Source organism: Cynara cardunculus, assembly GCF_001531365.2.
Source record: "Cynara cardunculus var. scolymus isolate 2C chromosome LG 2, CcrdV1, whole genome shotgun sequence".
NCBI classification, from domain to species: Eukaryota; Viridiplantae; Streptophyta; class Magnoliopsida; order Asterales; family Asteraceae; genus Cynara; species Cynara cardunculus.
This window is the reverse complement of record NC_037529.1, coordinates 69,173,685-69,186,568: the sequence shown is the minus strand read 5'-3', so window position 1 is coordinate 69,186,568 and position 12,884 is coordinate 69,173,685. Positions and strand designations below refer to the sequence as shown.

Here is a 12,884-nt window from a genome sequence, read left to right as displayed (position 1 = left end):
CATGGCTATTTTCCCCAAAAATTAACATACATCCAAGAAGTAAACATATTTATCATATCACCTTAGCTCCAATATAAAAATAGAAAAACAAACCGAAAAGACTCAATTTGTGGAATTTGGGAAAATAAAATGGGCAAATAAAGTGAAGAAAAAGTGCAAAAGTATCAAATAAATTGGTACTTATCACTTGTCTTGATGAATTTGTATGCAAAGTGTTAACTTTTTTTTTAAACGAGCCACTTTTATGTTCAACTGGCAGCAATTGTTGATATCTTCAAGAAATCTGGAGTTCTTCACCAGTGGTTACCGGTACCTGATTCAGATTCTTCCTGCTGCTGTTGTTGCACCCATGTATTTCTCCGGGAAGATTGAATTTGGCATCATAAATCAATCTGTTTCTGCCTTCAATCATATTCTTGGAGATTTTTCCCTCATTGTGTATCAATTTCAGGCTATCAGTGCCTTTTCAGCTGTCATTGATCGACTGGGTACTTCTTACCTTATATCAATTCTGTGAAATCACTTAAATTTTCCCAACACAACTTCTTGTCTGTGGATTTCTTTTTCATTTTTTATCTATATTTAATATGCATCCAGAAGCTCTTTTCTTTTGCATGCATAAAATGAGTCTTCTTTCTTTTGAATCAGCTACCCATCTACTAAAAAATGTCTATTAATAATATCTATATGAAGTTCTAGTCACATCTCCAACTTCAAAATCTGAACCATAGTTTTTACATGATCATGCAGGGGAATTTGATGATATTTTGGACTACACTAGTTCTAATGGTCCTGTGGATTCCCTGGATGAGATTGAACTGACATATCGTAATGTGAAGGATTCAACCTTTTTTAAGTCCTTGAGAGATTTGGATACCCAAAATTTATTGGTGATCGAGAGTTTGACAGTACAGACTCCCACCAATAAAGCACTGCTTATCAGGGATTTGTCAGTGGAAGTCCGTGAGAATGAGCATTTGCTGGTTAGCCCCCTCCTTGCATTTTACAATCGAGTTGATGGCTTTTAGGGTTGTTGACCATTTATTGTGAACTAATCCTTAAAAACCAATGACAGGTTACTGGACCAAGTGGGAGTGGGAAAACTTCTCTTTTAAGAGCTATTGCTGGTCTTTGGCGTACCGGTAAGGGAATGATCACATTCTATGCTAAATATAATGAGGTTTTTGAGCAGTCCGAGAGACCAGACGTGGCTCCTCAAGAAGAAACTATGACAGATGAAAAGAAGAAAGACAATAAAAGATCAAAATACCGTGATTTTAAAGGTGTTTTTTTCCTTCCCCAGAGGCCATATATGGTTTTAGGAACTCTTCGGCAACAGTTGCTTTATCCCACGTGGCCTGATGTTCCAGATTCAACACCCCAGGCCCAGAGCCAGAACTCTAAATCAACTGGTATGTAATCTTAAGATCGTAATTCTGTAGTTAATGTTTTTGTTAATATCCATAAATGAGTTAATTGGCGTTATTTAGGCTTAACCTAGTAGCCTAGTCGCAGTGATATGTAGTGGCCAAGTTGTTCCAGCGCCTTGCTATTTGTTGCCAATGTGGGTGCCTTGAGCAGATGGTCATAGCCCTGTCATCCATTGTGGTCCCTCAGATGCCATAAAGTGCAAGTTGTACGGGTTAGTCTTAACTCTGGGAATGAGCCTGGCCTCATGTGTTGATTTAAACTCCATTAATAGAGTTTTCCAAAAAAACCTGCTAGTGGAGGAAGACCTCTTAGGGATAAGAGACATAGGGCTAAAGAGAGAGCCAAAAAAGGATCTTTCATGTATAATACTGCATAATCTCGATTCAAATAAAAAAATGCGTTGCAGAACTTTCTATAAAACAATTAGTTTAAAAAAGATTTCCAACTTGGGAGATGATAGGGAGAGAGATGATCAATTATAAGTACTCAAAGCGCCACTACTTGAGGGAACAAAGATGAGTTAAATAATATACTCTGGATAAAACAAACGACATTATGGAAAATCAACTATAAGTACTCCAAGTGCCTCTACTTGAAGGAACAAAGACGAGTCAAATAAAAAGCTCCAGATAGAGAACATGACATTATGGGGTGACATACTGGTTCATTCTCCTTTTATAGGCTAGTGCCTAGTACATGATGTTTGGGGTATATAAGAAGTAGATATGTTAACTTTATTAGGAGTGAGGGCATAATCTTGGAGGGGGTTTGATAGGCTGTTCTATAGGTTTATTGTCATTTTTGAATGTGTGTTTCAAAGTTTGTGCACAATGTTAAGTACATGAATTAAATAACCAAACCAAACCAAACAAACCCAGTAAATCCCATGCTGATGTTTGGGGGGGGGGGGTGTTAGGATGTAAAAACCTTTCCTCTGCCCAAAGTAGAGAGGTTGTTTCCGTAAAGACGCATGGCTTGTAAAACCAAAAATTAAAAGGAACAAGAGAGCAGATACATGTGAGAGCGTTTGCTATCAAACAATGGGTACGAAAAACCAGAAAAGGCAGCAGAGACACATGTGAGGAATGTAGGTTAAAAAAACCAAGGAAACCCAAAATGCAATTCTGACAACTACTTGTACAAGAACAAACTACGGTCCTGTTTGGTTTGTAGGATTGGGTAGGATTTGGAATTTAATTCCATTCCGATCCCATATTTGGTTTGAAGGATTTGCTTGGATTTGGAATCCCACAAACATGGGATTCAGAAATCCCATGGGGTTGTTGGTATTTTGCGGGATTTTGTAGGATTTTTGTGTAATAATGTTTTAAAATATGTCGAAAACATTTGGTTTATAATAATCAATTAATAGAAAGGTAATTTAATTATTCCTATAATTATTTACAATTTTTTATAAAAAATTGGAATTCAAGTCCATTCCAAATCCTACAAACCAAACACACCAAAGATTCCAAATCCCTAAAAAAACATTCTGTTAAACCAAACACCCAAGACTAGTGTACAGTAGAAGTCACATAAGTACAAGAATTAAATGCACAAACAAATTAATACACTGGGATAAGAGTGATGGGTGGGGAAAATGAGGACAACATTTATCATGGTTTGTTACCTACATACTAGAACTCCCAAAGCACTTGGCTACCCATGCTTAGAACCACCATATTCTACCCAAGTATCTCGGTGTGTTGAAATGATACTTTGCGGCACAAGAACAATAGCCGAGAAGAAACCATTCTTTTTGTAGCCGCTATTTGGAAGAAACGATTCTTTATATAGACTCTATATGGAATTTCAAAAAAGATGGCCAACTTGGTCATTTTCATCATCTGTACATCTGATGACTGATATTTTAGTATTATATAATTTGGCATAATATACATGTATCCTGGAAATTGTGGAATGACTTTCCATTTACTCAAGTTTCCAACATCTGTTGAAGTTTGGTTTTACGAAGTCCAGATGGGGGTTTTCAGTTTTTTTAATATAAGGGAACCTTTTAGTCAGGTGAGAAGGAGAGACAAATATCTCGCAATCGATCTTAATCTTCATCTTTTCTCTTGACTTCGTCTTGATGTCTTCTTAGCTTTTCTCTTCAAGTTCATCATTGGATCTTTAAATTCGAATCTGGTCTTCAAATTGACTTTCATTTGAATTTGACTATGGTCTTAAAAAAATTCATAGCTAGTTCAATTCTTTGTAACATCAAATCATGCCTCATTCTTGATTCTTCAAGTTCTTGTCCATATATACTTGAAAAAGAATAGGTCCATAGTCACAGGAGGTTCACATTGAAATTTTTAGCGGAAGAGAAACCTTTCTTGTTTTAAGCACATTTTACGCAAAGTGAAAACATGCTTAAATTCTTGTTTTTGTTATTGAATTCATTTCAGTATTTGATTATGAAATTGTTTTTATAATATAAAAAAATGCTTAAGTGATAGTTTTTTATGATTCAAAATCAACCATTCAACCTATTTATAAAAAAATTGTCTAATATAGACTAGGGGTAAAATAGTAATTTAAATCATTTAGATTGTTTATTCAGCACAACAACCAAATATAGACCAGGGGTAAAATGGTCATTTCTGAGATTCAGACCGTTTATTTAGCACAACAACCGAAACAACTTATTTGTTATCATACAGACAACTTTATCACTATAGTCAACTCTATCCATATAGGTCTTAATGGAAAATGAACCAAACAGCCCCGAAGTTTTATAAACTAGATGGGGCAGGGTAGAAATGAACTTGAAAGAAATTTCATCCAATTGAGTCAATTAACTCGCTCTCTCCCTCCACAAAGCAAAGATAAGGGATGTATTCAGGGTGCAATCTAGTTTCTTCCTACACCGCAGTATAAAGAATGCAATCTCATTTGCATGTTTTTGTTTGATTTCATATACTTGCTTACAAATTTTAAGATATTTCCAGTTCCTAAATTGTGATCGGAAACCACCACTACTTTACAGATTCAATGCCCTTCCTTGAAGCTGGATCAAGCTCGGAGCAAATTAGTGCACAATCTCCGCAGCCTACTACAGATGATTTAATCCAAGCTTTAGAAGATGTGCAACTCGGCTACTTGTTGTCACGTTTCAGTGGTCTTGATACAACCAATGAATGGTCCAGTGTTCTTTCCCTCGGTGAGCAGCAACGTCTTGCGTTTGCTCGATTGTTGCTTTCCCGACCAGACTTGGTTCTCTTGGATGAATCCACCAGCGCCCTAGATGAGGCCAATGAGGTACTTCTTTGATCAATAATCAATCATAAGAACTTTTACTTGAATTTTTTTTGTGCACATATTTACATATTTCTCCCTAAATACACTCTCAACATTGTAAAATCAAGTAATAGAAACAAATAAATAACTTAGGAAGGAGTTTGCAACGAGATGCACAAGTCCACCACTGTGATACTATTTGTAATACCTCTTGCCAAAATCAACCGAATAACCTCAAAAATCAACTTAAAACCATGGTGAAAAGTTATTGATAGCCGACTACTTGGGACTTATACGGGTCTAACGATTCTAATTCACAAAAGATGTGGGACGAAATGTCACAATGGTTCAAATTACCGTTTGTCTTTTGCCTGTTCTAATCCTTTTTCTTCCTGTCAATTCGGTTACTGGGAAAATTTGCGGTTCAATAACGAACTTCAGTTGATACGTTCTTTTGAGTAACATATTTAAGTGTCCCCGATAATACTATCTTAATAACTGTTGGAACTTTTCCATAACAATTAATGTACAGTTTGATCGATAACATAAATTAGGCAATGAATGATCTTTGCAGAGGCAACAATATTCTTCTGCTTAGGGGTAGACCCACTATGGTGTATACGGCGTCACAGGTCACCGCTTCATTCCTTTGTCGTAGTTTAAAAAGTTTTTTAGAGTTGTGAAAGGTGTCACCATATGTTTTGTTGGGTGCAACACTATATTCCTTAAAACTACAATAATAACACAAGTTTCTCTTGGTAGAGTTGGTTTGCATGGTATTTTCTCCCCTTCCAGGCGTGGTGGGTTCAAATCTCATTTGTATCATGTTTTAGTTATTAGCTTTTAGTTTCAGATTTATATGTTTTTGAACTAATTTGGGATTAAAGACTCGAACACAGGATCTCAGAAACGAAAAGTAAGGAACAAACCAACTGATGAATGATGATTTTGTAAACAAATATGCATATCTTCGCTTTTTACAGTCAAATGGTGCCACCACTTGAAAAAGTTTCTAGGTCTGCCTCTGTTCACCGTCATAAAATAACCAACTTTTTTCCAAATTATCACAATCTAACCACCTACTTTGCAAATTCTAGCCATGCCTCTACTCACCATCATAAAAAAATTCTAGGTCCGCCTGCTTGAATATCTTTGTGACATGATGTGTTTATTTCCGCAGGCTCACTTGTATGAAAAAATAGATGCAGCAGGAATCACATATATAAGCATTGGCCACCGCACAAGCCTTCGTAAATTCCATAAAAAGACATTGCGTATCTCACCGTTGGCTGTGGATTCTGACCAGCCGAATTGGTCCATAGAACCCCTGTAAGGTGGCTCGATCTTCAATTCTTGAACCCGATATTTACTTGTTATCTGCAATCAAACCGTATTAATCTCGATTGCACGTCTTCTAGGCCAAGTTTTTGACTGTGCAAGGTGAATGTTTTCCTGAACAAAGGACACAATTACTTGCAAATTATTTGTAGCCTGTATTGTAAGTGGTCATGGATTGGGTTCCATGGTTTATCTTTGGAAAGAAGGAAGATTGATCATGCATATACATTTTGAGTAAGTGATCAAGTGCGATACTGATTCAGACCCCATTTTTGGATGAGATATACTGTTTAGATATTATACCATTGATGATGGTATTGTGTAGTAGTTTACATTTGAAAGAGGATGAATCAAGAAAGTCGTGCTTTTACCAAAAGATAAAGAGATGTAGAAAGCTGTCTTTTTAAGCTTGTTTTCAGTGATAAAAAGAAGGTACGGGCTTTTTTAGGTCTGGGTTGGGATTTAGTGTTGAAAAAGGGCCCATTTGTGCTTTTTGAAGCTAGACTTTTTCGGGCAAATTTAGGTCCTGGGTCTGCCCCAAATTTTCGGTCTGATCAGGCTTTGAGAAAATTTGAGAAAATTTAGGTCTACACCGCCTGAACCTGGTTTTGGGTTTGGATATTTTTGTGCATCTTTACCGAAAAATGAACCCAACTTCAAAGGATCGATTTTCTCCGAGTCAACTTGAAATATCGATCCATTTATATGTGATCTTTTAATGATATAACACACAAGTATTCAACATTAACGAAATCACTTGCAATTTATCAAGATCAACTAAATATTGTAATTTCATAATCTTTTTTTTAAGTGTATATATATATATATATATATATATATATATATATATATATAGATTTGTAATTATGTGAGTCCAAAGGTTTTTCCTGAGACCCGTAAGACTAATTCTCAACCTTTGGATTAAATCTACAATCTGAACATTTATAATCACAAAATTGACACGAGACTTCTCAATAATCACAAAATTGTCATCGTGTAACTTTAGACTATTAGATCATTAGCTTATAAAGTTGATCAATGAACATAAATTGGTCTCACGGGTCTCACGAAAAATCTTTGGACTCACGTGAACCCAACCATATATATATATATCATTGGTTGAATATTCTTTCGCTTAAATAAGAGTGAAAATAATTAATGGTATCAGGTAATCCAACACAACGTTTGGATAATACAATTATTATGTTTTTTTAATTAATAAAATTGCAATTTTGCCCTTGATTATATAGACATTTTCATCTTATAATTAAAGATAAAATAGAAAAGTAAACATTACTTTTTAAAAATGTATACTTATTTTGAGACAAACTAAAATAATAATATAAATACTTATTTTAATACAAAGGGACTATCAACGTTGACAAACAACTTCAGTTGCTTATCTCAATTGAAACTTTGAGACCCGGTCTTGAGACTTAGACTTGACTTTTTGACTTCCATTTATTTTCTTATGCACATTAATTGTAAATAATTGTACATTATTTTCTTATGTCAGTTCTCTTATCATCAAAACATAACATAATTGTCCCAAATGTTATTTATTGAAAATGTTTTTCTGTACACTTGCACAACAAAGTGCATCAATAACTAAAATTGCCTTTTCTTGGCTAACAATGGCTTTCCGAACCAAGCTTACGCACACTGACTATCCCCCAGGTGACCACGAATAGCTTGGAGTCGTCATAGGTGAACCTCTATGGCCACAAGGTCTTTTGGCAGTTCTACTACATCTTCTAGAACTTAACCAGTGCACCACAACCCAAGTGGTTTAACTAAAGCAAATAATTTGGCTTTGCCATCATTGATGGTGATAAGTGGTAACTGCAACTTTTGAGTAAATCTAAATGGCTTCATGAAAGTACATATAATAAAGAATCCAAGAGAGAGATTACAAATGTCATAAAGAGTAGACTGCTAAGCTCCCAATTAAACCCAATAAGGCACCTGCAGCAACTTCAATTTCAGTGTGACCAATTGATTCTTTCAGTGAACCAGAGATGGGTTTTGACCCTTTTTCCCTTTTCTTATTAGATACCATAACAAGTATTGTATCTTTATGCAGCTCTGGCCTAAGACTGCTACTACTTGTTTCCTCCAATTTCCCAGTTTCTGATTCAATCAAACCACTGGCATCACAAGAATATGTGTTCAATACTTTGTTTAATGTTCTTGCATGAACTCCCACTTCCCTTCTAACACCCTGCAAAACCCATAAGATTCTGTCCGTCATCATCATCATCATCGATCGTATTTACCCGATGAAAGAGAAGTTGTGGATGTAATGAATCAGTAGAATGCATGTAAGATCCCACATTGGTAAATATTGAATCGTATTTACCCAACAAAAGTCGTCTTCTAAGGAACTGGATACCTCCTCTATCAGGCATTTTAAAAGCGTGAGTCCAGATGTGGACAAAGCGGACAAAAACTGGTACGGTTACTCTGGGATGTTATAATGCATCCCACAATTGGGTAGAAACTAAACAAGTGCATTGTTAGAAAAACAATACACACAGTACATTCCTTCGGAAGTAGGGTCTTGGAGGTGGGATGTATGCGGATGCCAAAGAGTTGAGCAGTTGTTTAGGGACTTGGGCAGGCGTGGACCCACTATGGTGCATATAGCCTCCGTCATTGTGTGAAATTTTTTAGGGTTGTAAAAGGTGCCACTTTGTTATTTTGTTGGGTGCAACGGTATATTCTTTGAAACTACAATAATAATATAAGTTTCTCTTGTTAGAGTTTGTTTGCATGGTCTTTTCTCTCCTTCCAAGTGCAGGTTCAAATCCCATTTGTATCAGTTTTTTAGTTTTTAGCTTTTAACTCCAGGTTTATTATGTTTCTGAAAATATTTGGGATAAAAGACTTGAACACAGAACCTCACATGCAAAAAGCAAGGAACTAACCACCAATCCAATGATGATTTTGTAAAAAATATGCATAGCGTTGTTTTCTTATAATCAAATGGTGCCACCACTTGAAAAAATTTCTAGATATGCCTTTCGGTGGAATGGTTGTTTTCAGACAGTGCACTCCTTAAAAACCAAACCAAAGACACTTAGTTGTTAGCAGCTTAATAAGCTTAATGGGACTCTCAGCTTATTTAGTCTGCTATACATGATTGTTTGGAGGTGGCTTAATGATATAGAAAGTGGCTTATTCAGTAAACTTCAAGGAGGGAGCTTTATGCAAAAAGCCAAAAAAATTCCAACCCTGCACCTCCCAATTAAAAAGCACACTCCTTTCATCTACAAAAGAACCCTCCCAAACAAATTTTATTGTAATCTATAAAGACAAATGAATCCACACGGACTCCTATATATAACTTAACGGAAAACCAACCAAACAAGAGAACATAAACTGCAGTTCTGATAACTACTAGCAAAAGAAAAGCTAAAGCTAGTCATCAGGGAATCGGTTACCAGTTTTGACAACTATTAGTGCACTCTTTCTTCATCCTCATTAAAGCATACCAATTTTGATCAGGGATTTAAGATGGGCCCTACATTTTGGGTGCATAAATAGGCATTCAAGAATCAAGTCCAAATCAACCAAATCCGAAATAAATGTCATCTCTAATTCTTGAAGAGGCAAATGGATGGACAAACTACAAAATGGAAGAATGCTTACTCAAATATACAGGCAAAAATGATGTCTTGGTGATTAAAGTTTGGAGGCAGTAACAGGTTAGGTAATGAAAACATGGTAGCATAAAGCGGAATGAGTATCTGCATACCTGTGCATCATACATGGTAAGAGCAGCATAGACAACGGCTAATCCAAAAATGGAATCCGAGAAACCCCTGCAATGTTGGGGGAAAAACAGATAGAAATGTATCAAATCTCAGATATTTGTTCCCCCCATACTCAAATTGACATTGACACTAGGCATCGACCTAGAAACAAGTTCAACATAACTGAAATGCTATATGTTGTTTCTTCACATGAAATAAAACCTTTCCAGACCAACAGACATTGCAGTAGCCACAGCTGCCTGCCCATTAAAATATGTAAAATTTCAGAAACATCACATTCACCTAAGCACCAAAAGCAGTATCGGTAATAAAAGCAAAAGCATGTTCTGGAAAGAAACCATACAGAAGAATGGGTTGAAGGAAACCCTCCCGCCTGAATCGCAGCTTTTGGATCAAAATCTCTTCGATACAAAATGGAAGCAGTAAAAGGTTTTACCAACTGTCCAACTGCACCACAGACTGCTGCTGCTATCAATGCCTATAAGAAGATAATCAAAGGAAGACACAAGAAAAATAAGTGAATGATGAACAGCATTTGCGACATGATCAACTTGGCATCACTTGGCTAAGGAAAAGGAAACCGCATTTCTACACAAGCTACACCTTCACCGACTAACAAAGAAAATTAATGGCCAGTTTTACACACGAAGTAGTGGAAAAGCGAAAACAGAAACTTAAAAGAAAAAGAAAAGCCATTGGTTTTGTAGCAATGTGGTCTTGCACGAGACTCAAAAGCTTATTTTCATTTGCATGTATATGGTTTAAGGTCTTATAAATTGTCATTTACACATTTAGAAAATTTGACCTAAACAGAGAAACCCATATCCAAGAGGCCGTGGAGCACAGGTATGGGTAGATGGCTCAATGGATTCATTAGAGACCAAGGACACAAGTACACCCAAAGAATTCCTTCCATTCAAAGTCTTAAATAGGTAACTTCCCTCAAAACCCTTTATAGTCACTGCATCCAAGCATGAGCCTATAAAAGGTGCCTTCTGGAGGCTTCGAGTCAAAGTAGCATCAACATATCTATATGTGGTTTGGTTACAATAGATTTTTTTAGGCACTTTCATCCCTTCATTATAGTTTATCGTCTTTCTAACATTATTTGCCTTGAACTTTATTTGTATGTGCCAATCCTTACCATCATGCCCAAGACAGACCCATGTGACCAATCTCTTGCAGAGTTCAGCATCAAGAGTTGGCACTAGAAGGAGGGAAATGTGCTGTGAAAATTAGCTACATGCTATGCAACCAAACTGCATGATTATAAACCAAAGTGAACCAAACAACTTAGTATATCTCGCTCAAAAACAGGGTCTAGGAGGGGTGAGATATGTTAGGTCATGAGTCTGAATAGAGAACCCATATTTGAAAAGAACATGGACCACAGGGTGGGTAGATGACTTGAAGGATTCACTACACGATGGATGCACATGTATGTTATACCCTGTACTAATAGTGGTACAAGTAGTTAATGCGTAAAGCGTACAAGTTGGTAATGCAGAGATCTAGTATAAATAAGAGCGTGAGGGACCAAGAGAAGGTATTGTGTTTTGTGAACACTTTGGGTGTGAGTCCAGTGGAGAGATTCTGGCCTCTCAAAAGCCAGAAAACCCATTTTGTAATCATTCGTTTCCACCCTAATAGAATTCATCTGTGTGCCAATTTTACTATGTTTTACCAGTGTACATCAAAAGGGTTCTCCAAATCTGAAGGCATCATAACAGCACTTATACACAATCATAATCAACGGAGTATGCAAAATGTATGTTTAGGAGACTTGAAGCCCACGTTAACATCAACCTATGGACATGCAAAGATGATGATAACAAGCGACTTTTAACCTCTTTAACACTTCTACCATACTTCAGCTGATTATCTATCTCACTACTTGCCCTTAAACCTCTATTGGTGCCAATGCTTACCGTCAAAAGGCAAATCAAAAGGAACAAACCCCTAGCAAGTTCATGGTTTGGAAAGGGATAAAGCCATAAAGAGTGAAGCCCTTGAATTTCGACCCATCAAAACTGACACTCCTACAGTTGTATGACAACCATGTCCTCTTCACTTGATAGTACAATAGGCCAGTCTCCACTGAAAATCATTCCAACCTTACAAGCAAGGGGGAAACTTTACCAATTCCGCATACACAGACACCCCCAAGAAAACGGACATGGATTACTTCCCTGCATTTTGGAGATTATGAAGCACCTCCCCACCAGCCAGAAGATACCATTTACGAAATAGAAGTATCTGAATCAAATTGTTTACATCCATATTTAGAACTTTTGATCTTTCCACATTGTCCTGCAAATAACTACATCAATATATGCTCTATATTTACATTGTTGATTACTTTCTAGTTACTAATTATCCACAAAAGTAAATCCCCCCAACTCAATAACTAAAAGTGGTACTGATTGCCCACAATTTTTAGTCAGTTTTCAAAAACTTCTAGCGATAAGCATTCTGAGCCAATGTGTCGGTTAGAAATTAAAAAACCGATGAAAACCTTATTGTGAGCTATTTCAACGATCACGTCGGTTCCAACTCTAAGAGACGCTTTGAGGTTTCTTCTTCTCGAGTAACGACGAGTAGAATCGTAATCGATTCTGTTGTTTTGATTTGTAGACTGCAACATTCGGGAAGAAGAAAAGGTCCAGTTTTGAAGCAACATGTTCACTTCTGTCACTCCTAGCAGACCGGTGGCGGCTTCTGTAGCAGTGTCGTAGCTCCGGCAGTCCGTCCGGCCGGCAAACTTCACATTTATAGTACCCAATTCTAGATGGGAAACAGGAGGATATTATGTGGGAGGAGATGCTTTGTTTGGTAAAATAAACTTCTATAATTTTAAATTTTAGGATCTAATTTTCGAAATAAATTATTATTTTATTTTATATATTTCATAAAAGGGAAAAGTACAATAAAAATCAATGAATTTTTTTGTTTGGAATGATTAAGTCTTTGGACTTTTTTTTGGAACAAATAAGWCCTTGGACATTCCAAAACATGTTAAATAAGTCCTTGGATAATTTTTTGGAACAAATAAGTCCTTGGATATTCCAAAATATGTTAAATAAGTCATTGGACAAT

At 36.4% G+C, this 12,884-nt stretch overlaps 2 protein-coding genes across 4 annotated transcripts in view; one reads left to right on the top strand and one right to left on the bottom strand.

Annotated features, from left to right (window-relative positions):
• Positions 1-6,280, top strand: part of LOC112506597 (ABC transporter D family member 2, chloroplastic) — an 11,316-nt gene extending 5,036 nt beyond the window's left edge. The window contains exons 6-11 of one of the 3 annotated variants that reach the window (XM_025110759.1): positions 260-488; positions 751-983; positions 1,076-1,412; positions 4,424-4,695; positions 5,249-5,306; positions 5,855-5,897. In XM_025110759.1, the coding sequence (XP_024966527.1) occupies positions 260-488; positions 751-983; positions 1,076-1,412; positions 4,424-4,695; positions 5,249-5,272 (1,095 nt within the window). In that variant the 3' untranslated portion in view covers positions 5,273-5,306; positions 5,855-5,897. The other 2 variants (XM_025110757.1, XM_025110758.1) reach the window with 2 other exon arrangements.
• Positions 6,281-7,836: 1,556 nt separating this feature from the next.
• Positions 7,837-12,646, bottom strand: LOC112507823 (uncharacterized membrane protein YuiD). Its single transcript, XM_025112543.1, has 5 exons — positions 12,304-12,646; positions 10,132-10,266; positions 9,990-10,027; positions 9,770-9,836; positions 7,837-8,233 (listed from the first exon to the last, which is right to left on the bottom strand). The coding sequence occupies exons 1-5, from the start codon at positions 12,466-12,468 to the stop codon at positions 7,931-7,933; spliced, it is 708 nt and encodes a 235-aa protein (XP_024968311.1). The 5' UTR covers positions 12,469-12,646; the 3' UTR covers positions 7,837-7,930.
• Positions 12,647-12,884: the final 238 nt, after the last annotated feature.